This window comes from Pipistrellus hanaki (assembly GCF_964339955.1).
Source record: "Pipistrellus hanaki genome assembly, chromosome: 8".
NCBI lineage: Eukaryota > Metazoa > Chordata > Mammalia > Chiroptera > Vespertilionidae > Pipistrellus > Pipistrellus hanaki.
In genome coordinates, this window is record NC_140510.1 from 45621087 (window position 1) to 45647917 (window position 26831).

The following is a 26831-nucleotide window of genomic DNA, read 5'->3' on the forward strand; positions in this document are numbered from 1 at the left end:
GCTGCCCCCCTGGTGGTCAATGCACTTCCATAGCCAACCTCCCTCGGCTGGCCAATTTCCCACGGTCCCTCCTCCCACTGGCTGGTCCCGGATCGGCCCCATTTGGGACTGAGCAAGATGGCCCCCATCCGCCCCTATTGACAGTCAGGCCAAGAGACTCCACTTGTGCACAAATTTGTGCACCAGACCTCTAGTAATGATTAAAAAAATTTTAGCAAATTGCCTGACACACAGTTAATGTTCAAGTTACAACTACATAATAATATTATTAGTAACATGTTATTTTTTGTGTGACTACTCCTGAAGACTATATCCAGTGTTGGCATACAACATTATTTGGCTATTTGGGGTCTTTTGTGGTTCCATATAAATTTTTGGATTATTCTGTTCTTGAAAAATGCCATTGGTATTTTGATAGGCATTGCATTGAATCTATAGATTGGTTTGGGTAGAATGGATATTTTAATGATGTTAAGTCTTCCTATCCATAAGCACAATATATGCTCCCATTTATTTGTATCTTTTCTATTTTTTTTATTCAGTTTGTACATTCTAGATATTTTTATTTCCTTTTGGTAGTATGTAACTTGTTCCCCTACCCTCTATATTTCTATTTTTTCTAAATATTTATTTTTTTTATTGATTATTTCATAGAGGAAGGGAGGGAGAGAGAGAGATTGAAACATCAATGATGGATAATCATTGACTGGCTGCCTCCTGCACACCCCCTACTGGGGATTGAGCCTGCAACCCAGGCATGTGCCCTTGACCGGAATTGAACCTGGGACTCTTCAGTCTGCAGGCCTATGCTCTATCCAGTGAGCCAAACTATGTAGGGCCCCTCTATTTCTTTAAAGTGGAAGACAATAAAGCTGGTTTAGATCTAAGGTAAATATTTTTAGAAAGAAAGCTGTTTTGGTGATGGTGTATACGTTATATTGCATTAAATCAGGAGGCACATTATGTTGGTCTATCCAAACATGAGTTAATTCTAAGATCCCTTGGAAAGGTGTTAAGTGACAAATCTCTATGGGTCTTTTCTTCTGTAAATCAGTAATCTGTTGGTACTTTGGTACCCTACAAGTGACTTGCTTTGTGAGGATAGTATTAGCAATTTTTCATCTATAACTCATCTTTTTTCATCTTCAATTGCTTAAGGATTTTTTTTTTTGTAAAATTTTTCTTCATAAGATAAATTATATTGGGAAACTGTTCAATAATATCACTATTCATAATACATACAAATACAAGTAACAGGATTCCCATTTCCATTTTGGACTAGTAGAAATTAAAGTTGGGGTATAGAGTATTATCAAGGATGTGGGAAACAAAGGAGTTTAAAAGCTGCAGTGGGTATATAAACTATTACAGTATTTTTAGAGGGCATTTAAGTAGGTAGTATTTATAAAAAATATTTTCGTATTTTCACTAAGCCTTTCTTCTGCTAGGAACTTACTTTGTGTGTATGTTGTAAAAGTACAGCAAGGTATTATATATCAAGATGTTATTGCAGTGTTATTATTTATTTTTAACCCTTACTTGAGGATATGTTTTTATTGATTTTTTAGAGACAGAGGTAGGGAGAGAGAAAGAGGGGAGGGTTAAAATCAAAGAGAAACATCAATCAATTGCCTGCGCACCCCAACCAGGGATTAGCAACTTAGGTATATGCCCTTACATAACGGTATCCTTTTGGTATATGGGACATCGCTCCAACTAACTGAGCCACCTGGCCAGGGCACAGCATTATTTTTATTTTTTATTTTTGAGGGTTTTTTTATAAATATATTTTATTGATTTTTTACAGAGAGGAAGGGAGAGGGATAGAGAGTTAGAAACATCGATGAGAGAGAAACATCCATCACCTGCCTCTTGCACACCCCCTACTGGGTATGTGCCCGCATCCAAGGTACATGTCCTTGACAGGAATCGAACCCAGGACCCTTCAGTCTGCAGGCCTATACTCTATCCACTGAGCCAATCCAGTTAGGGCAATTTTTAATAGAAAAAACAAAAACAGCCAAAACCGGTTTGGCTCAGTGAGCGTCGGCTTGGGGACTGAAGGGACCCGGGTTCGATTCCGGTCAAGGGCATGTACCTTGGTTGCCGGCATATCCCCAGTAGGGGGTGTGCAAGAGGCAGCTGATCGATGACTCTCTCTCATCGATGTTTCTAACTATCTCTCTCCCTTCCTCTCTGTACAAAATCAATAAAATATATTTAAAAAAAAAAACAAAACCCCCAAACTAAAAACAACATAAATATTATCTTACAGTCATAAAAAATGATGTGATGATATGGGCTTCATTAACTCAGATTATTGTTTTTCTAATGTTTCCTATAGATTTTGTTTTTGTTTCCTTGATGTTGAAACCTTTTCTTATCTCAAAGTGTCTTTTTTGGTTTTGTTTAATTTTTTCATTTTGTATGAACATACAGAAAAATATAAACTAAATCAGATGCCTCTATCATACCTATTTTACTAATGCTTAGAATCAGTAGGTTTTTTTCTTCTTTTTTAAAATTTTTGTTGATTTATTTGTTTATTTACTTATTTTTAGTTCTTTATTGTTTAAAATATTACATGTTTCCTTTTCTCCCATTGACTTCTCTCTGGCCACTAAATCAGTAGATTTTTGGTACTAAAATACTCAGTGATTTTTTTATTTTTATTGTTCATTTGTCTCATGAGACTTCATTATAAGTTATATAATGGAAAAGCAACAACTTTAAGTAAGAAAAATATTGACTGTATAATGAAATTCTTGAAATTGAAATAACCTGTCACCTGTAATGTAATATCTCTACATTTTTTTTCCTTTTAAACAGTGCACTTATCTTTAATATCTCTACATTTTTTTCCTTTTAAACAGTGCGCTTCCCCGAAGATCTTGAGAATGATATTAGAACTTTCTTTCCTGAATATACCCATCAACTCTTTGGGGATGAGTAAGTAACATAATGAGATGTTTCTCTAATTAGTATGGCAAAAAAATTCTGCTCTTTTAAAAAAAATTAGAAATCAAACTTTATTTTCTTTCCTGTTATTTTTCATGTAATTTATTTTAAAATATATATTAGAATGGCATTTTTGACATTGAGACACCAATTTACTATCTATTATTTGGTGCCACAGATGCATTATTTCATTTAATTCTCACGATAGTCTTAGTGAATCCAGGTAGTATTATCATTTGTTACAATGAACATTGGTCTAACTGGATAGTTGCCTAACAACATATGAAAGGCTGAAATTCAGATTCAGGCAACCTGACTATAGAGCCCATATTCAAAACTACTACTTTTTCTATCTACTACTTTGGTACACTGCTTCTAGGGCAAAATACACCCTCCCTTCTAAAGCAAGAAAGCTCAAATTATTATTCTATGACAAATAAGTAAGCAGTTGAGAAATTTATTTTTAAAAGTAACTTTAAAGGTATGTCTTGGGATATTCAGCACAATGCTTTAATTTTCTGTACCTTCATTACATTATTAGAATAGTCAATTACCTTTTTTAAAAAACTGTATTTTGAAAATAACTTTGTTTGTAGAAAGTTGCAAGAATAGTGCTCTGTATATCCTTTATCTTGATTCACTAGTTGTTAACATTTAGCTATATTTGCTTTAATCACGCTCCTTTAAAAAAATATGTTTGTTTTTCTAAATTATGTTTTTATTGATTTTCAGAGAGAGGAAGGGAGAGAGAGATAGAAACTTCAATGAGAGAGAATCATTGATATGCTGTCTTCTGCACACCCCCTACTGGTGTTGGCTCCCGAAACCTGGTCAGGTGCCCTGATGGCAATCAAACTGTGACCTCCTGATTTCATGGGTTGATGATGCTCAACCACTGAGCAACACCTGCCAGGCAATCGTTTTCTCTTCTTATATATAAATACAGGGTGGGACAAATGTACATATACATTTGTGAGTACAGGAAGCACAAAGTTTATTCTTGTATTAGTATTTATTTATTAATTGCATTGTTTTCCATACGATCAACTGTAAGTCTATTTTTGCCCTACCCTCTATATCAGTATGTTGTTGTTGAACCATTTGAGAGTCAGTTATAGATACTATCTTGACCCCTTACTCCTAAGTTCTTTAGTATGGAGTTCCTAACAAGGATACTTACTGTAGTAGAATATCCAAGACTCAGGAAATTTACCGTTGATACATACAATATTCTATTTTTTAATATGGAATTCATATTTCAAATTTTGCTAATTGATTTTTAGCAATTCTTTTATAGCTTTTTTCTCTATCCTGAACCCAGTTTAGAATCGCATATTACAGTTAGTTGTAACAAATCTTTAGTCTCCATTAATCTAAAACAGTTCTTTAAGCTTTCTTTGTTTTTCTGACATTTTTGTACAGTATAGGTTAGTTTTGTAAATTTTCATTTTGGACTAGTTTGATTATTTCTTCATGATTAAATTCACAAAATGCATTTGTTTGTAGTACTGTGATAAATTGTATTTGTCCTTCTCGGTGTGTCGAAGCAGAATGTTCATGATACCAATTTGTTTCATTGTTGGAGAGGTTAACTTCGACCACTCAGTTTAGAGATGTCTGTCAGGTTCCTCTTTTATATTTATATATAATCTGTGGGGAAATACTCTGAGACTAACATTACCCTGTTTCCCATCAAACTTGTACCCAGTAATTTCAAATCCACTACTGACTCTTGTCTTAATCAGAATTTTACTGTGATTATAAAATGGTGGTTTTCTAACTCTGTCATACCAACTACATTCATTAATTGACATTCTACAATAAGGAAAAGCTTCTCCCCATTATGTATTTCTTTGTTTAGGGAGGGGGGGGGGGGGGAGAGAGAAGGAGGGAGAGAAATACTGATTGGTTTTGTCCTGTATGTTACCTGACCCAAATTGGGAATCAATCCAGCTGATGCTCTAACCTCTGAGCCACACTGGCCAGAGCTAGGATTCTTTTTTAAATTCAGTCGGTTATAATCTGTTTGTTACTGATTTTGATGATCCCAGATTAAGCAAGTAGTTATCCTGTCAAACCAGCTTTTGAGTCCTTTTGGTGTACCATCATCATTTTGAGGGCCTGTTACTTTCTGACACAGTAAGATATTCCAGAGTCACCTTGTACATTTTCTACTAGTTCTGGAGTCAGCCATTTTCCAAAGGAACCTTGGTTTGTTGTAGTAGGGAAGGGTGTTAGGATATAGTTGACATTTAAATTATTTCCCTTTATGGTTTTTTTTATGTATTATTTTAACACCTTTGACATATTCAACATATTTTAAAATTGAAAGATGTCTTTTCATGGAACAGATTTCATAAATATTTCTCATTTATATATTAGGCATTTAATGTGCTTTTAAATATTAATAATTATATTTTATTATTAGAGGCCTGGTGCACAAAATTAGTGCACGGGGTGGGGGGGCACGGAAGTCCCTCAGCCCGGCCTGCACCCTCTCCAATCTTGGACCACTTGAGGGATGTCTGTCTGCCCATTTAGGCCTGATCCTGACAAACTGCAGCTGGGTCAGAGACCCAGAACTTCCAGAAGGCCCAAGGCTTGACAGCAGCCTGCATTGCTTCACAGCTGGGCCTCATCTGGGCACCTCCAAACCCCAAACAAAGAAGAGGAATCTGCAGATCTCTTTGTAGCTTCTGCTGGGTGGCCTCAGGCAGAGGCTAAATTAGTACCCCCTTGGAGATCCAAGAGCCAGTGTACCTAGGGGTCAGAGTGGGACCATCCAATTTACAACTCCTCAGATTCATAAGGGACACACTCAGAGGGCAGACTTAGTGAGCACCAAAGCCCCACTGAAGCAGGTATTGCCCCATAAGGGTGTCTCCAGCACAAAAGTTCTCCCATCATAGACACAGCTCATCCTCACAGCCAGTTGGCCTGGAGGTCAATTCCTCCCAGTGATACCAACAACAATCAAAGCTTAGTAACTACAACAAGACTGTACACTGAGCCCACAAAGGGGTGCACCAAGAGTGTCCATCTCAGGTAACTGGGGAGGCTGAGCCACTGGAACGTATAGGAAACCTAGCACACAGAAACCGCTCTGTCAACTCAGTGAAGCAGCCAAAATGTGGAGACAAAGAAACAGTTCACAAATGACAGAAATAGAGTAAAGCAAACTACTGGATATATAGTTCAAAACAATGGTTATAAGGTTTTTTAAGAATTTTCTAGAAAAGGCCGATAAATTTACTGAGATCCTTGAGGATATGAAAAAGGACCAACTAGAAATTAAGCATACACTGACTGAAATACGAAATAAAATACAGAGATACAACAGTATACTAGAGAATTATAAAAATCAAGTCAAAGATTTGAAATACAAAGAAGCAAAAAAACACCCAACCAGAAAAGCAAAAAGAAAAAATAATATAAAAATATAAAGATAGTGTAAGGAGCCTCTGGGACAACTTCAAGCGTACCAACATCTGAATTATGGGGGTGCCAGAAGGAGAGAGAGCAAGATACTGAAAAACTATTTGAAGACATAATGACCGAAAACTTCTCCCACTTGGTGAAAGAAATAGACTTACAAGTCCAGGAAGTGCACAGAGCGCCAAATAAAAGGAATCCAAAGAGGAACACACCAAGACACAACATAATTAAAATGCCAAGAGCAAAAGACAAAGGGAGAATATTAAAAGCAGCAAGAGAAAACAGTTACCTACAACTGTCAGTTAATTTCTCAACAGAAACTATGCAGGCCAGCCAGAGTGGTAAGAAATATTCAAAGTGATAAATAGCAAGAACCTACAACCAAGATTACCCAGCAAAGCTATCATTCAAAATTGAAGGTCAGATAAAGAGCTTTACAGATAAGGAAAAGCTAAAGGAGTTCATCACCACCAAACCAGTATTATATGAAATGCTGAAAGGTATTCTTTAAGAAGAGGAAGAAGAAGAAAAAGGTAAAGATAAAAATTATGAACAACAAATACGTATCTATCAACAAGTGAATCTAAAAGTCAAGTGAATTAAAAATCTGAGGAACAGAATAAACTGGTTAATATAATGGAATCAGGGGCAGGGAAAAGGGTGTCAGGGGTACAAGAAGAGACTGGACAAAAATCATACACCTCTGGATGAGGACAGTGTTTGGATAAGGGCATGTGGTGGGGTGGGGTGGGGTGGGAACTAGGTGAAAGGGAGCTATGGAAGGTGAGGGGAAAGAGGAACAACTAATAATCTGAACAATAAAGATAAAAATAAATAAATAAAGCATCCACACACAAAAAAAAATCTACCAATAGAGCTACACTTGTTTATATAGGGTTAATACTTTATAATGACTTTGCAAAGATTCATTTTGAGATCTTAGTTAACTGCTGTTTTTCCCCTTTTAGCGAAACTGCTTTTGGTTACAAGGGTCTGAAGATCTTGTTATACTATATTGCGGGTAGCCTGTCAACAATGTTCCGTGTTGAATATGCATCAAAAGTCAATGAGAACTTTGACTGTGTAGAGGTAAGAAGAGAAATCTATTTTGGATTCTTATCTTTCATTTGACTATAAAATAGGTTTTAAAATTTAAAGGTTTGAGGGAGGAGGAAATCTGTTACTAACTCTGAAACCACATATTCATTCTTAAGTTATGGAGATGTTTGCCTGTTATTTCATTAACCTTGCAATTTTGACCCTTATTCTGATATGTTTCTTGAGTGGACCTTCTCCATAAAAACCTTCATTTTTATGATCAAAGTAGTATTTTATTTATCAACTTTTGTGTTTTTTTTAAATTATGCAACTGAAAATTACTTCTTTTCCCAGCAGTTAAATAAGATGGAGGGAAATAGCCGGAACCAGTTTGGCTCAGTGGATAGAGCGTCGGCCTGCGGACTGAGGGGTCCCGGGTTCGATTCTGGTCAAGGGCATGTACCTTGGTTGTGGGCACATCCCCAGTAGGGGGTGTGCAGGAGGCAGTTGATCATTGTTTCTCTCTTATAGATGTTTCTGGCTTTCTATCCCTCTCTCTCTTCTTCTCTGTGAAAACTCAATAAAATATATTAAAAAAAAAGAAAAAGATGGAGGGAAATAACTAAATTTTCTATTTCATGTTGAATCTACCTATTTACATTTCTCATGCTGCATTTCTAATCCCACAAACTTTGCTAATATGAACATGGGTAATTAAGCTAATTACATTATAAAAAACTCTTTGAAACAAATTGACCCAAAGAGGGTAAAGGCAGAGAGTAATTGAAGAGTATGCTTCTGTGGCAGGCTAAGTTATCACACACACACACCACAAAAGGCAGGATGACCACAGAGGCAGAGTGATGTGGCCACTAGTCAAGGAATGCTGGTAGCCATCAGAATTTGGAAGAGGTGAGGAAAACTTCTCCTCTAGAACCTCTGGAGGGAGTGTGGTCCTGTTGACAACCTTGATTTCAGCTCAGTGATACTTTTAGACTTTGCTGCTAGACCATGAGAGAATAAATTTCTGTTGGTCTAGCAGCAAAGTCTAAAACATGAGAGAATAAATTTCTGTTGTTTTAAGTCTCTATGTGGTAACTTGTTAGAGCAAAAAAGATTCAGGACTTAATGATTTGGAAGATTCTCAACCTATCCAGTTTGTAGCAGACACTAAAATTAGGAAATTCATTGTCAGGAAACTGGCTATGAAGGGAAAGCCAGGAGGGTGTCTAGATAACCTTTTGCATGTGGCTCATATCAGCCAAAGCCAGGAATAGAGATTGAATAAGAGAGATCAGGGAAGATCTATAGAGGAACATCTTACGTATCTAACGATGAGAACCCTTGCGGCATACACAGGTGACTCACAAGAGTTTTGAGAATATTTATCAGCAAAAACACTGCCAGTTTGGACTGACCAGATGAAGGAAGGTTGATGAACTTTCAAAATTCAATAAGCAGGAAACAGCTGCAAATAGCCTTCAAGAAAAGGAAAAATGGTCCTGGCTGGTGTGGTTCAGTTAGTTGAGCATCATCCTGTGCACCGAAAGGTTGCTAGTTTAGTTCCCCGTCAGGGCACATGCCCAGGTTTCAGTTTGATCCCTGGTGCATGCAGGAGGCAGCTGATTGATCTTTCCCTTTCCCTTTCTCTTTCTCTAAAAAGTCAATAAAAACCTTTTTTTTTTTTTCAAAATTAAAAACAAGAAAAGGAAGAATGACTCAGAGTGGAGTTTCAAGCCCAAAGGGTAGAGCCACAGATCACCGTATTCCTAGGCCTTGAAATATAATGGAATTTGACTTGTTGAATTTTGAGATTGGTTGGCCCAGTGACTTGTCTTCCTACCACTTTCTCCCTTTGAAATGGGAGAATATATTACTTTTATCCTTTGCCTGTCTTATAGTTGTATTTTAGAAGTGATAACTTGTTTTCTAGTTTCAAGTGGAAAGGAATTTTGTTCCATGATATATCATAGCCAGAGTCTGACCCATTCCTGACTTAGATAACTTAGATGATGATATTTTGAACTTGAGTTAATGCTAGAATGGTTGAAGCTTTTTGGGATGTTGGCCTGAAGGAGTGGTGTATTTTGCATTTTGGGGGATGGACATGAATCTTTGAAGGGATTTAAGAAAATTATGTTTTAGACTAGTTTGGGTTCTGGGCATTCCTATTTATTTATTTATTATTTTAAAAAATATATATTTTATTGATTTTTTACAGAGAGAAAGAGAGGGACAGAGAGTTAGAAACATCCGATGAGAGAGAATCATCAATTAGCTGCCTCTCGCACATCCCCAACCAAGGTACATGCCCTTGACCGGAATCGATCCTGGGACCTTTCAGTCCACAGGCTGGCGTTCTATCCCTTGAGCCAAACCGGTTTCAGCTGGGCATTCCTATTTAAAGGCATTAAAACTTTCATCAAGAATTACTTCCAGAGCCCTAGCCAGTTTAGCCTGCAGGCCTAAAGGTCCTGGGTTCTATTCCAGTCAAGGGCCTATGCCTGGGTTGTAGACTCAATCCCCAGTAGGGGGTGTGCAGGAGGCAGCCGATCCATGATTCTGTCTCATCATTGTTGTTTCTATCTCTCTCTCCCTCTCCTTTCCTCTCTGAAACTAATAAAAATAATAAATAATAAAGAATTACTTCAGAGTTGATTTTTTAAAAGTTAAATGACATTTTTTGTCACTGAATCACAAATGGAAACTTGGAAATTTCATTTTGTAATAAAAGCTCTTATTGTTTGGACCTATGAAGCCAGCAAGTTTCATCAGATAAAATCAGTCATAGTATTGATAATATTGCTATATACAACTAGGCAGAAAATTATAATGTGGAAAATGAAGATCTTATGTATTAGTACATATTGAATGTCATACTTTATTTTGTAGAAATGGCAGTTCTTAAAGCGTTAACAATAAAGTCAACTTTTCCAAGGCTTTAAACTGACTTTAAACGTCTGACATAAATCTTTTGCCAAGCTCATTCCCCTATATATATATATATATTTTTTTTAGAACCTCCTTTCATTATTTGGACTGGTTGATATGGTCTTTTACTATTACTTACCAAGGTCACACAACTAGGAAATAATCAAGATTGTTCTAGGAGAGCCCAGTTTGTGTGGCTCAGTGGTTGAGCATCAACCCACGAACCAGGAGATCACAGTTTGATTCCTGATCAGGGCACATGTTCAGGTTGCGGGCTCGATCCCCAGTATGGGGGCGTGCAGGAGGCACCAATCAATGATTCTTTCTCATCACTGATGTTTATATATCTCTCAACCTCTCCATACCTGAAATCAATAAAAATATATTTTTAAAAGTTGTACCAGGAGATAATGGTAATAGGCATAATGTATAGTACTATCTTATATTTAAAAATGTTAGGACTATTTATGACCAGCTCTAAATGGGCCCAGGCTCTTGTACTTACCAGTTTTATTTTTGTTTTTACAATGTATACTTTATTTTTTCCCAACTCTCATACTTTTATGCAATAAACTCCCAATTTCCTGCTATTGTGAAGTGCTTATCTCTTGCAGATAGTCCCCTTATGGGTGAAAATACTATATTGGTAAGCTTAATGGAACTGTAACATGACTTGGCTATAGAATAAAAGAGGTCTAAAATAGTCTCTTATATCCATTATTCAATGTTAGTGTCAGAAATAGTTTGAGCACTTACTTTTTTTTTTTTTGTTCCCACTTCCCAGCCCTGTTCAAGATGACTAAGCTTGTCAGATAAATAATATATAACTTTATTAGTACAGTATTTGTTTTATTCAGTGGTTTATATCCCTTGGATTTTTTTTTTAATTTTGCAGATTTAAAAGTATTTCTGAATTATGCTGTAGTCATGGTGATTTGATGTTTGAAAAGATTTAATCTTAGCTAAAGTAGCATTTAACGCAGACTTATTAAAATGTAGTTTTCCATAGTCAACTATTTCCTATTAGATTGTTAAATTCTCAAGCCCAGCAAGATACTCTAATTAAAAATGCAGGTGGTATTTTTTCTTGTGTTGTACAAAATTCGCTGGTTGAGGATTTTGGTGGGTTTTTAAGTTCCAGCTGATAGTGTTGAATTGATTTTTTCCAAAGGAACTATTGACATGGTTATTGACAAATCTTTCAAATACTATGTGCAGTGAAAATAGCTATGTATTTGCATTGACTTCTAATTGTTCCATTCTTGAAAGCCAGGTTTTCCCATTTAGAAGTACTGTGTTGCAAGTAAGGAATCAATCTTTTATAATGTCCTTTTGTAGGATTATTTGCTTCATGATCGAAGATCATTTATTTAAATTATATGTTCAAGCAAACACTTTTTCCCCCCTTATGAAAAGAGAATGGGTAGTCCTAGCTGGTTTGGTTCAGTGGATAGAGTGTTGGCCTGCAAACAGAAGGGTCCCAGGTTCGATTCCGGTTAAGGGTAGATGCCCTGGTTGTGGGCTTGATCCCCAGTAGGGGGTACAGGAAGCAGCCAATCAATGATTCTCTCATCATTGATATTTGTATCTCACTCTCCCTCTCCCTCTCTAAAAATCAATAATAAATAAATAAATAAATAAATAAATAAATAAATAAATAAATAAATAAGAGAGAATAGGAAGTGGATGTTAGGGAATGGGCTTGCCTCTTCTATCTCAGTTTGCAGCAAGAATGTTCATTCCATAGTGCCTTCTGTTTTCTTGATGCCAGAATATAGTGGCAAACAAAGTTGCTGATCTCTCGCCTTATATTCTAGCCAAAAGTAACAGTCAGTAAACAAATCTCTCTCTCTGTATATATATAAAAGCCTAAGTGACTGTTATTACTGAACAACCGGAATGACTGGTTGACTAGTCGCTATGACATGCACTGACCACCAGGGGGCAGACGCTCAATGCAGAGCTTCCCCCTGGTAGTCAGTGCGCTCCCAAAGCCAACCTCCCATGGCCGGCCAAGCTCTCTTGGTTCTTCCCCCCCAACTAGTAAACCTCTGTGGTCCCTCCCCTTTCTCCACCCCCTGACCAGCAGCAGGCCTCCAGGGTCTGGGCGAGATGTCCCAATAGCTCTTGATCGCCCACCAGGCCTAGAGATCCCTTCCATTTACATATTTTGTGCATTGGGCCTCTAGTAGTAAATAAACAAATTAAATTTAGTGTTATGAATAAACATTTTGCTGGTTTTTAAATGAAGAAGAGCCAGCCATGTAATGAAAGAGCTTAGTTAGCAAAAGGACCGGCATATGCAAAGGCCCTGAAATAAGAACACTCTTGGCATTTTTGTAGTCTAGGAAGATTACCATCATTAAATCACTGTGGTGATGGAAGAGAGGGTAGTAAATGATTGAAGGGTTTGGCAAAACTAGATCATGTGGGGTAAGAAAAGTTGATAGCCTTTAAAGGATTTAAGAAGGTGGGGGTCCTTTGATATGGTTTTTACTTTTTAAATGATTCTGCTGTTATGCAAAGAACACACTATAGGGGGGCAAGACTGAAAAGGAAGGAGGCCAGGACATTGTAGTGTTACTGCATTCAGTTGTTTTATTGAGGATATATTTTGGAAAGAGGAATAAGGAAGACCCCAATGCTTAAAAAAATAGTGGTACTATTAAAGGAAATAGGAAAGATTAGAAAAGATTTAGGGGAGAAATCAAGATTTTTGTTTTAGGTGTGTTAGGTTTGAGACTATTATATATGAGATTTTGTAGACTGTTTAGTATATGAAAAGTATACTATACTATGTATAGTATATTTTTGTATATGAAAAGTATACCATTTTAGATGGTCAGAAACTACAGTAGATCTGCTTATAAGTTTGCTTACTAGAATTTTGCCATTACATTATTACTTTTTCTTTTCCATGTGGAGTTCTCCAGTTGCACCTAATATTTTTTAATGACAATTGAGATGCCTATAAAGTATCTTCACTAGCCTTCATCTTTAAAGGCAGCTATAATTATTCTGAATTGTACAGTACAGTAAACTTGATTATTCAGACACTGATAGTTTGTTTATTTTATGGTTATCACTGATCTTTGCTTTTATTAATACCTCCTGCTCTCTCTTGAGGTAATTTCATTGCTTTTAAGTGAAAGGATGTGCAACTAGGATTGTTCAATATTGCTATTGTTAGCATTTCTGAGAAAGGTTTGGTAGAGAAAGTTTTAATACATGGATAAGGTATTATCTGTGAATTTCAGTAATCTATTTATGTTGTCTCCCATATATGGATTGAATTTGTGAGTAGGTAAGAGCAGATTTCGAGATTTTTTTTCTGGATTCTTTAGCCTCTTACAGAAAAATCATTCGCATTTACAAAAAACTAATCTTGAGGAAATGAAAAAATAATCTTTATTAGACTAATAATATTTCACTATACTCTTTTCAAAAATAATTTTAAATGCTCCTTATAAGTAATGCTTTTTATGGAGTATAAAATATCAATAATATTTTAATGTTTTTTATTTTTATTGATTATAAAACATTTAAAAAATTATATGTTTAGATTTAAATTCATATATTGAGCTTTTTATTTTGGAATTTTGTTTGTGAGTTCATGTGGCAAAACACTAATGTAATATAAACGAACAATATAACCATTGTTTTTCCAGTGGTGGAAAAGTTTACAGTTAATTACAATAATCAAGATTTTACAACTTAAATATTGTCAGAGAATTTTAAAAAATGTTTAGATTCCAAGTTTGTTTTTTTTTTTTAAACATTTTTAAAATTATTGACAGTATTACAGATGGCCCATCTCCTCCCACCCCCATATATCTCCCTCTGCCCAGCCTTCTTCGCCCCCCTCCCCGCCCCGGCCTTTACCACACTATTGTCTGTATCCATGGGCTGAACATATCTTCTATCTATTTTACCTAATAATAGATAAACATGTAAATTGACTGTACCTCTGCTATGCCACCAGCCAATCAGCAATGATATGCAAATTAATTCAACAAATATGGTGGTTAATTAGCATACACAGGCTCTGAGTGATGGAGGTGGGATGCTTGCATCATTGCCATGGCTACGACACAGGCATTCTGCCCCATCCCTGGTCTCTCAGGGCCCCTAGGCAGTGTGGGAAGGCGGGGCTGGAGTGGAAAGAGGCGACTCCGGGGCCTGAGTGGAAAGGGGCTGGGCTGGAGTGGAGAGGTGGTGCCGGCAGCCAGGGAAAGCCCATTATAGCATGAATCTTTCTGCATCGGGCTTCTAGTATATATATAAAAGGCTAATATGCAAAGTATCCCCTTGAGAATTCGACTGGGAGTTCGATTACTTGCTATGATGTGCGCTGACAATCAGGGTACGGCGCAGAACGAAGGAAGGCCCAGCAGGCAGCTGGAAGGCCCTGATCATCCGTGATCACCAGCCAGGCTTAGGGACCCTATCTGTACACCAATTTTGTGCACCGGGTCTCTAGTAAGTATACAGTTCTTTGGTTTATCTTTTCTCATTCCCCCCTCACCCTCCCCGAGAATTTAAATTTGAGCAAATTAAGTAGATATGGAATTTTCTTCACTTGCTTTTATAGCATATCTTAGGTATTTTTAGAATTATTATTAACTAGAGGCCCATTGCACGAAGATTCGTGAAATAGGCCATTTTTCCCCTGGCTGCTGGCACCAGTTTTCCTCCAGCACCTGGGACCCAGGCCTTCGCTCTGGCCGCAGTGAGGCTTGGCTTCTCCGCTCCAGCCATAGAGGAGAAGCCAAGCCTCTTCAGTCTTCAGTTGTCTTCAGTCTTTAGTCTTGGCTTGGGCCGGAACCTTCAGTCTTCACTCTGTGCCTGTGTATGCAAATTAACCCTCCATCTTTGTTGGGTTAATTTGCATACTTCTGATTGGTGGGTGATCGTCGCAGAGGTATGGGCAATTTGCATATTTCTCTTTTATTAGTGTAGATATTAACTCTGCCACCTTAGCCAAATAAAGGATAGCAGGTACCATCTACTTAACATGCCTTTAAAATTGCAGTTTCAAAAATAACTCTCCATAGACAAATTTAGACAAATGGTACTGTTAGGTTAATACACTGATGAGGTATAGCAGGTCCTTGAATAATTTTGTTTCATTCAGAGTCATTACTAGTATAACATTGATGATATGCTGTAGGAACTTAACTCATGTATAAACTCATCAATTATCCGATGGTAAAATTGGTTTCATTATACATCGTTTCTCTTAAAATCATGGAACTTATCAATTACATTGAGTGAGGATTTAATGTAATTTGGTTTTCAAATGTGTATAAAAACAAATGTAAGTATAAACATATTTCTATTATAGCAGACTACCAGTTATTCTCAGGCACATTGCTTTAAGCCACATGTATCAAACACAAGGCCCGCGGGCCAAATCCAGCCCGCCAGGCCTTGCAATGTGGCCCGCACCGCGCTGTCATCACTGCACTCCGCTGTCAGTTTATGACATTGTCAGTTTATGACTGTTCAGTAAACCATTCGGCCCGCAATTTAGGCTGGATTTTAGATTTTGGCCCCTTCTCTGATTGAGTTCGACACCCCTACTTAAGCAGTGATGAGGAAAAGCAAAAATTGCTTCATAGGAACATAAGTAACAAAGTATAGAAGTCAGAAGTTGAAATGACCATAATGAGAGAGTATACAATCTAAAACATTTTATCATGATTCACATAATATAAGACCTAAATAGAATAGTTACTTTTATACTTTTCCTTTTAAAAAATGCTGCCAAATGTTAGGAAAACATTTGTAAGGTATGATTTTATTAATTAAATGTACTAGGTTTTAGTTTGAATTCTTGATCTTTTCAGCTTAATTTGTTATCCTTTCATTAACTATGCTTTTGTATAATTTTAATTGAAGTTTAGAATAATGTTCTTTAAGATTGGGAAATTTTCAGTGATCTTCAGAAATGGAATCTAAACCTTTAGCCACAATCCTTGGGACTAAAGGTTTCAGTTAATCTTTAATTCGACATTCAATTAACAATGGTTAGAGTTTTTCTTTAGTTTATTAGATCTTGAATGATTTTATTATCTGGCCAGTAACCCATTATGAGAAATGAATATTTAACTGGTCTAAAATATATTTATTCCTTTGGAAAAAGAGGAATACAGATCTCAAAAACATGATGTTTATGAAACTTTTTTTTCCTAAGGCACAATCCACTTAATAGAGAAATATAAAGTTTTCTTTTAGTGATGCAAAGTTCTGAATTCTAGATTTGAAAAGCTATTTGGTTTTATATTATATATTTAATGTAACATATCAGATACCCAAAGTCGATTTATAGTTGTGAGTACCAGAAATAGAGTTTATTCTTGTGTTGTTATTTATTCTTGAATTATTTTTCATACAACTGTAAACCTACTTTTGTTGTACACTATACATTTTCTCTACCTTGTTATAAATAGTAATAAATTTCTTGTTTTTAAACTTAGCCTTTTATTCCCCTGTGAAAGTTCTTAAAGTAATGTGTAAACTTGCCCAGAGCAAAATAATTATTTAAAAATATTTGGTACAATAAATAGCTATCTTTTGAAAGTTAAACATTAACTCTCTTTCAACTTTGTTGTGTTCAAACTTTTGTGTTGTTCTGTCTTCTACCAGAACTGCTACTTGATGCAAGATATTTGAACTCATTTGATTATACTTTTGCAATGCCTTGTTGAGAAGACGGAACATAGGGAATGCTTTTAAAAAGTTAAAATTATATACATTATTAATGCCTTGAAGTGTTTTCTTTTAAGCTGGTAGATTATAAACCTCTTTATTTAAGTAGTGTTTCTTTTTTTAAACTTGAACTAAAATTACACTACTTTACCCATCAGTACTCTGGATTTTGATTGCCACACAACAGACCTATTAAAACTATCCCTTTTTATTACAACTTCCTCTTGTAATTATTGAAACTGTACAGATTATATAAAATATGCTTAAGATGGTTTCTTCACATTAGATAGCAGTTTCAAGGAGAAATATTTATCAAACAGTACTTTTTAAATAAAAATAATCCTACCAAATGCAGTTTATTTGATCTTGAATGTAAATGGATTGCAAGGACTAGTGTACATATTAGAAAAAAGCTGTTGGGCACAATGTTGAACAGCTATATTTTAAATAATAGCTCTCTTTTTTATAGCTATAAATAAGATATATATAAATGTTGGTGGTACCAAAGTACTGAAAATAGAACTTGTTTATGATAAACTCCATCCTTGGTTCTGTATCCTAAAATGTAACTGAATGATAATAAAGTGCTATTCATCTGCAGGTGCATTGCTTCTACTTAGTTAAAAGATGGTTGAAAGGACAGGAATTAGTAGCATGTTGTATTAGCCTTTTGTAGTGTATTTTGTCCTAAGCATCTTAATTTCCCTGTTTTGAATGCTAAGTAGCAAGGGTCTTGGTTTAGAACTAATACCCATCATGCATGTAAACGGTATGAAAGAGCTGCTTAGTAAGTTAACACAAAGTGTTCTTGTGTCAGTCCTTGTGGAAATAGATACAATACAAACATTACAGCTGAACTCACGGCAAACTCCATTAAGTAAAAACCTGGCCTCATTGTTCAGAAAAAAAGTTTGAATAGTATGCAAGCTCATTTTGTTGAATGTAATGTCAGGCTTTTAGGGACTGTATTGAAGGGTAAGGTTTTGTTAAGTTGAGACCAATTCATTAAGTTTTATTGCCTGGTGAGAAGCAGTAATACTTTATTGTAAGACTTCATCAAATATTCATGGTTAAAGAGAAGTAGTAAATGTATTCAATCAAGTGGTCTTTTGGGGGTTTGAAAAGGATTATGAAGTCTGCTCAGCTGATAGTTTTAACATTCATTGAGGTTGTTTAACAAGGGCAATTTTAATCTCTGAATTTAATTTTGTTGTCCAGACTTGTCTCTTTACTGTCACAAATCTAAGTCCATAAGAATTATGTCACATTATAGGGATAAGTGGATAATATATCTGTTCATATAATTTATGTATTCCCTAAGAGAGTATAATTTAAAAATTATTTTAATTTTGAGTTTGGTTATGAGGGAGTTATGACCTATTTGTTCATTGTGAGGTTGTTACTTTGGTCATACCCTCGCCTCACTTCACTACTGCTGGTGATCTTTTCATGTCTTGGATAATATGTTCTCCTTCACACACATTAAATAATAAGCAGCCTTTGTTTTGGGCAGTTCAAACTGTCCTGAAGAGACATAGTATTTTCTACATGGTATTAGAAATTTCAGTAGCTCTTATTCTTGCACTTGATTTCAGGCTACTTGCCTCCTCTTTTTTATTTCTATGTTATGTTTTAATCTCAGATTTGTGTGGTAGTATCTAATGTACATGAAACTCATCCTTTCCTAGTTCACTACATGTTTATTTATGAACTTAAAGTTTTTTGATTTTTGTAGGTTTTGTCCATTTCAAAGAAAGTAAGCATATTTAACTAAAAGTAAAATTTGTTATTAATGTATTCTTATGTCCTTTCACCTCCATTCCTTAGGCCGATGATGTCGAGGGCAAAATTAGACAAATCATTCCACCTGGATTTTGCACAAACACAAATGATTTTCTTTCTTTACTGGAAAAAGAAGTTGATTTCAAGCCATTTGGAACCTTACTCCATACATACTCTGTTCTAAGTCCAACAGGGGAGAACTTTACCTTTCAGATATACAAGGTAAAAATAAGTCTAAATATTTCTTGGATAAAAGGAACCCATGTGCTGTTTTGTTGTTATTTTCAGTGATTTATTCTAACTTCAGGAAACCAAGTTTTGTCAGCATTGAAAACAAAGATATATTTTGTGTGTGTCTGTGTACACATCTTAATTTGAAACTTCTAAACATTTTCCCACAGGATTGTTATGTGTCCTCCACATTTTCACGCACCTCTGTGATGAGCTTCACCTGACTTTTCTGGCTTTTTCCCTAGGCTGACATGACGTGTAGAGGCTTTCGAGAATATCATGAAAGGCTTCAGACCTTTTTGATGTGGTTTATTGAGACTGCTAGCTTTATTGACGTGGATGATGAAAGATGGCACTACTTTCTAGTGTAAGTACAGTTCTAAAGCAACAGTAGACCTTATTACCTCCACAAAGCTAGCATTTTAATTGTGGCGACCCAATTATTGGGACAGTATAATGATATTTTTCCCAGGAAAGAAAAACTATTGTTTATGAGGCTTGAGTTTTCCTTCATTATGCTTTGGGAGACTTTGAGAATAGAGCTGAATTAAATGCTGTTGTCCGTTAGGGCCCTGAATGTAGGCTTAAACAGTAAAATGAGCTTTGCCTATGTTTTCTTTTACTTGCCACCTATTCATCTTTATAATAGGCAAGTGCACTGAAGTGATGTAAAGAGGTCTGATTTATCCAAGTTGCTGCACACCAATTAAGTGAATTGTACATTCAGAACATAGCAGGTGTACCCATTGGGCCCTCACAGAGTAGCTTGCTGACACTGAAAATTCAGTCAGAGAATGGAAAAGAAAATGGACACTGCATGGGAGCGTGACTGTAATTGACCTGCTTGGCTTTCTGTTTTATCTGCAGATTTGAGAAGTATAATAAGGATGGAGCTACGCTCTTTGCGACCGTAGGCTACATGACAGTCTATAATTACTATGTGTACCCAGACAAAACCCGGCCACGTGTAAGGTAATTGGCAGTATAACACGTGCCCTGCCTTTTATTTCAGAAGAAGGAACTGCTGAAGTTTCCAATACTTGTTATAATAGTGTTGATTTGTTTTTTAAAAATCACCATTATTCATTGGTTATGTACTGATTTATTTCATTGTTCCCTTGGAAACAGTGAGGAAGATTAAGCCAATTTGGAATATCTTGATAATTTTTGGATTTTTTGACAGTTGATGGAAAAAAAAAATCATGCAGATTTTAAAATGTTTATAGTACTCTAGTTATTTGCAATTTTTAAACTGGTCATGTGATATTTTAACTTTAAAATAATTTCTTTACTATAGTCAGATGCTGATATTGACTCCATTTCAAGGTCAAGGCCATGGTGCTCGACTTCTTGAAACAGTTCATAGGTATTACATTGCATCTCCTTCTGTTCTTGATATTACAGGTATGTAAGTTTTGATTTGTACTGAAAGATACTTTCTAGAAAAAAATTTTCAGATTGATCATTTTCATCTCTACAATATGAAGTGCTTACTAATTGAACAAATTGAAGATACTGAATTGAATATATATTGGGAAATCTTGGTTAGGCATGAACATGTTGTAAATATGGTATGACTTATTTGTTCATTTTATTTAGCAACAGTTGCGTTGCTCAGAAACCATGCTCAAATTTTCATGTAGGAGCAGAATATTCTAAAACTTACTGAGGGGGGGAAAAAAAACCCACACCAAATAAGTAGTTCCTGAATAGAATACACATTTCTTAAGAGGGTGTTTTAGCCAAAACCAATTTGGCTCAGTGGATAGAGCGTCAGCCTGTGGACAGAAAGGACCCAGGTTCGATTCTGGTCAAGGGCATGTACATTGGATACAGGCACATCCCCGGTAAGGGGTGTGCAGGAGCAGCTGGACGATGTTTCTCTTTCATCAATGTTTCTAGCTTTCTATCCCTCCCTTCCTCTCTGTAAAAAATCAATAAAATATATATATATTTTTAAAAAGAGTGCGTTTTGTATTCCTAAAATGCATGTCTTCACAACAGTAGTTTATAAGGTGTAATGTGGCCTACTTGTTTTGAAAAGATCTTTCAGTATGAATTAGCCATTGAAATATTATGAATAGAAAAGAGGAAAAGAGACTCTTGAATGGAAAAGTTATCATTAGCTAGAGTTACAGATTATCGATAGTATGTAAATGTGAACTACCAAAGAACCAAGTGGCCCAAGGAATATTTATATTGTTATTATTTCATTCTTGAGTAACACTGTTTCAAATTTACTCTTAAAGTTGCTGATTGTACTGAAAGTCACCTCCCTCCCCAAGAAAATTACTGTACCAGATATTCACATCCAAATTAGGTATTAAATGTTATTAATTCTGTAAGAGTTTTAATCTTTGTGTTTTTTTTGTTTGTTTGTTTTTTAAAAAAAAATATTTTATTGATTTTGTACAGAGAGGAAGGGAGAGAGATAGAGAGTTAGAAACATCGATGAGAGTCAGTCATCGATCTGCTGCCTCTTGCACACCCCCTACTGGGGATATGCCTGCAACCAAGGTACATGCCCTTGACCGGAATCGAACCCGGGACCCTTCAGTCCCCAAGCCGACGCTCTATCCATTGAGCCAAACCGGTTTCGGCTAATCTTTGTTGTTTTTTTTAAACTATAACACTTAACATGCACAAAAATGTAAACCTTTTAAAAATGCTATTTTGGAATTTTGTCAATTTGTTTAATGACAAAAAAAATACACTGGATGTGGGACTAAAATATATAAATAGGCTAGTAGGCAAATTATTAGTGTCTTCCTTTTTAATGTAATATAGTGGTTTTGTTTAGCCAGGCTAAATAAAATTAAAGTTATCCCAAAACAGATTTTGAATTGATCCTGTAGATTAATAAATTGGAGGAAAAGCATGTTTTTAAAAGGGAGTTCCATGTTTATAGAGTTGAATTATGTTTTCACGTGACTTTCCTACTGCGAAATGGTTTAGAAGTTTGGGAGATAAAGCAGTCATTACTAAAGTTAATATCAAAAGTTTTGTTTCACCTTCACTAACTTAGTGACTTGTAAAATATAGAAACATAATACAAATGATAACACTTCTTTTTAGCTAAGCTGAAAATTGTTTAGCTTCTGTTTACTTACAGAGCTTGGTCTTGGTGCTACATGAAGGGACTTTTTTTGTGGTGATTTTAATCTGTAGTTCACATAAGTAGTCTTTGTCTTCTCTAGTGGGTAATGTGTCAGCAGGGGTTGTTTCTGTGAAGCCTCTTAACCACTTTTTTCTGTCTGTTCCAACCAATGAAGTCCTTGATACTTAGCACCAATTAGCAGATAAAGAATTTTATTTCTTAAATTTCAGTGAAGAGTCATCAATAATGGTAGCCTTTATTCATTGCAAACTGAAGTCTGTTAAGAGAATAGACTAAACATGCTAAAGGACTTCTGAATTTGAAAACTGGGGTATCAGCCTTTATTTTCAGCACTACCATTTCTTGGCATTATAAAATACTAAAAATGCCTTATCAGCTGTTCTCATTAAGATAGTTCTAGATTCCATACCCAGTCCTTTTAAAAAGTGAAATTTTCTCCTCGAAGTCATTTTAATTGCCTGTTTCTTCATTATTTTGTGTGTGTGTTTTCTTAACTTTGTGGATTTTTTGTGCATGCTTTGGATCTCCTTTTGCAATTCAGGATATTCTTTATATTGAGATGGCCTTTTGCTTACTTGACTAGAGCCAGATAGAGTGATAATTAAAACTTACCATCTGCCGGAACCAGTTTGGCTCAGTGGTAGAGCGTTGATCTGCGGACTGAAAGGTCCCAGGTTCGATTCCTGTCAGGGTTATGTACGTTGGTTGCGGGCACATCCCCGGTAGGGGGTGTGCAAGAGGCAGCTGGTCGATGTTTCTCTCTCATCTACGTTTCTAGCTCTCTATCTCTCTCCCTTCCTCTCTGTAAGAAATCAATAAAATATATTAAAAAAAAAACTTACCATCGATGACCTGTGTATTTGTTACTTTTTTATTCTAGTGGACATGAAATGGTATTTCCTTTGATTTTGATTTCCTTGTGGCTAGTGATGTTAAGCATCTTTTCATGTGCTTATTGTCCATTTGAATATCTTCTTGAGAAATGTGTGTATACTTCCTTTGCCCATTTTTAAAATTGGGTTGTCTTTTTCTTATTGAATTATAAACATTTTTTAAGAAGTCTAAATACAGGTCTCATATATATGATTTGGAAATATTTTTTTACCCTTTTGGGGTTGTTTCTTAATAGTATAATTTTAAGCACAAGAGTTTTAAATGTTTATATAGCCCAGTTTATCTATTCTTTCATTGCTTGTGTTTTGGTTCTGTTATCTAAGAAACCATTACCTAACCAAAAGTCATGAAGATTTACTCCTTTTTTCATCTAAGAGTTTTATAGCTTTATCTCTTACATTTAGGTCTATAATCCATATTGAGTTCATTTTTGTGTGGTGTGAGGAAAGGGGTCCAACTTCATTCTTTGTTTCTGGCGATCCCTTTGTCTGAGTGTCATTTGTTAAAAGACTGTTCTTTCCCTCATTGAATTGTCTGTCTTCTCAAAAATGGACCACAAATATAAGGGTTTATTTTTAATTGTCAATTCAATTCCTTGATCTGTATATCTATCCTTGTGCTTGATTACTGTAGCTTTGTAGTAAGTTGTGAAATTAAGAAATGTGAGTCCTCTAACTTTTGTTCTTTTTCAATTTTGTATTGTCTCTTCTGGGTTCTTTGCATATCCATATGAATTTTAGAATGAATTTATTAATTTCTGAAACAAAAAGGCCAGCTGGGATTTTGATAGGGACTGCATTGAATAATTTGTAGAGTATTATTGATACTGTAACAATATTAAGTATTGTGATCCATGAATTAGCTCAGATTTTAACATTCTTTGTTTCTAAGTCTCTACTGATCAGAAAATGAAGACTTAGAGAACTAAGGTGACTTGTCCTTACATTTGTGAATGACAGAATAGTCCTCAAGCTCATGTTCTCTGATTGTGCAGTATTCTTTTTATCCATCATATTTTGATGTTTTCCTTGTCTACTACTTAGTCTAATGTAGATAGCATAGACAAACATCAAGGAAGATTGGTGCTACTCAGATGCAGTGAAGAAAGGATTGGTATCATAGTCTCATTTTACTCTCTAAAAAACTATTTGCTTTTTTTTTTTTAATATATTTTTATTGATTTTTTACAGAGAGGAAGGGAGAGAGAGAGAGCTAGAAACATTGATGAGAGAGAAACATCAACCAGCTGCCTCCTGCACACCCCCCACCGGGGATGTGCCCGCAACCAATGTACATGCCCCTGACCGGAATCGAACCTGGGACCCTTCAGTCCGCAGACCAACGCTCTACCACTGAGCCAAACCGGCTTCGGCACTATTTGCTTTTATAAGAGTTTTTTTAATGAAGTGAAAGAACTATTGCAAACTATGAAGGTTATTGGATTAAAGTAAGGAAGTTATATAAGTTGAGCTTTGGAACCCTTAGATATCAGAAAATATTTGCATTTGGAATTGATTATCCAAACCTTAATCTCTTGTTTGTACAGCTACTTTATTTATTTATTTATTTATTTATTTATTTATTTATTTATTTATTTATTTTTAATATATATATATATATATATATATATATATATATATGTTTTTTATTGATTTTTTACAGAGAGGAAGAGAGAGGGATAGAGAGTTAGAAACATCGATGAGAGAGAATCATCGATCAGCTGCCTCTTGCACACCCCTACTGGGGATGTGCCCGCAACCAAGGTACATGCCCTTGACCGGAATCGAACCTGGGACCTTTCAGTCTGCAGGCCGATGCTCTATCCACTGAGCCAAACCGGTTTCGGCTGTACAGCTACTTTAAATGAAAATAAAACTAAGATGCATATGGCAACACCCCCGTCAATTAAAATATTTTTTAAGTTTAAATTTGAAGATAGCTTTAATTTCACAAATAAATATGTTTTTGCAAAAGGATTGCACCTATAATTTTATTTGGCAAAAATAATAGTATTATTATTTGATTTATAATGAATAATCCTTTGACACTGTAACTTTTGTGTATGTATAATAGTTTTAAGAAAATCTGTTTTTCTAGACTAGCATATATATATATATATATATATATATATATATATATATATACACACACACACATATATATATATATATTGAGATTGTAAATGATAAAGGCATTATGTCGGGTAAAGGAAATGTTATTTTGCTTTATTTCTTTAGCGGAAGATCCATCTGAAAGCTATGTGAACTTAAGAGACTTTGTGCTTGTGAAGCTTTGTCAAGATTTGCCCTGTTTTTCTCGGGAAAAGTTAATGCAAGGATTCAATGAAGATATGGCAATAGAGGCACAACAAAAGTTCAAAGTAAATAAGGTATTGAAGTATACAACTTAAATATTGCAAATACATTAAGAATACATGTGTGGGAAGTAACAGTTGTTATACAGGCTCTGAAGCCAGATTGTTTGGTTTCTAATCTGGCTCCACCACTTGGTCTGTAGGAATTAGAAAAGAAAAAATTATCTTAGGGCAATTTAGTTTGTCTCCTGTGCCTCAATTTCCTCATTAATGGAGTGGGAAGATAGTTTATTTAATGGCTGTGTTAAGTGTAACAAGCAGAAAAAGGCGAATATTGGGATCTTATTTTTGCTTTTTAAGAAAATGTTTATCTAAACTGGTAAAGTACTTAATACCCCTGGAGATAGTTTTGGCAGGGAGAAGGGGTTGAAATAAAACACTTAACTTTCACTTTATATTTACTTGAGTTTTAAAGTAGTAAAGCCCTGCCCGCATGAGTTCATGGTTCAATTCGGGACATATGCCTGGGTTGGCCTAGGTTGCAGGCTCGATCCCCAGTGTGGGGAATGCAGGAGGCAGCTGAATAATTATTCTCTCTCTTCACTGATTTTTCTTTCTCTCTCCATCTTCCTTCCTCTGTGAAATCAATAAAAAATATATTTTAAAAATAAAGTAGTAAGTAACTTAAGATAGGTGCAGAAAAAAATAGCATGGGAGTTGAGAGGAGGAAATTTATTATTTATGTAAGCAAGGGAATCAGTGTTTTGGGTATCCTAGCCTTAAAGAACGGGTAGGATTTGGATTATGAAAGTATGTGGAACGAAGGGAATTCCAAAAATAAGGACTAACATTTGATACTATTGACCTACCCTCCTTTGGCTTCTAAGGCATTATTGTTCCTGGTTTTCCACTTAACATTGTGATCATCTTTTTTTAAAATTGGGAAATTTTAATTAACAAGTATCAAATGCACTTTACATTCATAACTGCAATACTGAAATTGTGACATTTTTTCAAAAAAAGTTAGTGATTTTCTTTTTCCAAGAAATACAGAGATCCAACTATAAGCATTAATATGGCCAGTCTAGGTCACTGTTTTTTAGTTAATGCTAATATCTAAACAGGTGTTCCCATTTCACATTTACAGTAGGGCAGGCTGTGAACTTCTTTCTGCATCATTGAATTTTAGCAGAAATTCTGTGAGATAATTTTAAGGAATGTCAGATTTTTGAAGTGCAAACTCAAACTACATTGGGATCATTTTTTTGCTTGAAGTACATCTGACTTGCAAGTACGGGTGATTTTTTCTTTTCTCATTCCTTGGGAAGATATTTCTGCAATAAGTCTGTGTCTTCTTTACTATGACTGGTTGTTTGTAGGAAAGATTTATCAGCTCTGTGGTTAGTTTTGTATAGTTGA

The 26831-nt window shown here is 35.4% G+C and overlaps 2 protein-coding genes across 4 annotated transcripts in view; one reads left to right on the forward strand and one right to left on the reverse strand.

Annotated features, from left to right (window-relative positions):
- The window catches only part of SLC25A12 (solute carrier family 25 member 12), a 143539-nt gene that overhangs the window by 99284 nt on the left and 17424 nt on the right, over window positions 1–26831 (reverse strand). The gene's annotated exons all lie outside the window — the stretch shown is intronic.
- The window catches only part of HAT1 (histone acetyltransferase 1), a 39134-nt gene that overhangs the window by 5469 nt on the left and 6834 nt on the right, over window positions 1–26831 (forward strand). For all 3 annotated transcript variants that reach the window (XM_084892347.1, XM_084892348.1, XM_084892349.1), the window contains exons 3-9: window positions 2874–2949; window positions 7362–7482; window positions 18901–19077; window positions 19332–19453; window positions 19954–20058; window positions 20384–20490; window positions 25336–25487. In XM_084892347.1, coding sequence (XP_084748473.1) covers window positions 2874–2949; window positions 7362–7482; window positions 18901–19077; window positions 19332–19453; window positions 19954–20058; window positions 20384–20490; window positions 25336–25487 — 860 coding nt within the window. The remainder of the gene's footprint in view (window positions 1–2873; window positions 2950–7361; window positions 7483–18900; window positions 19078–19331; window positions 19454–19953; window positions 20059–20383; window positions 20491–25335; window positions 25488–26831) is intronic.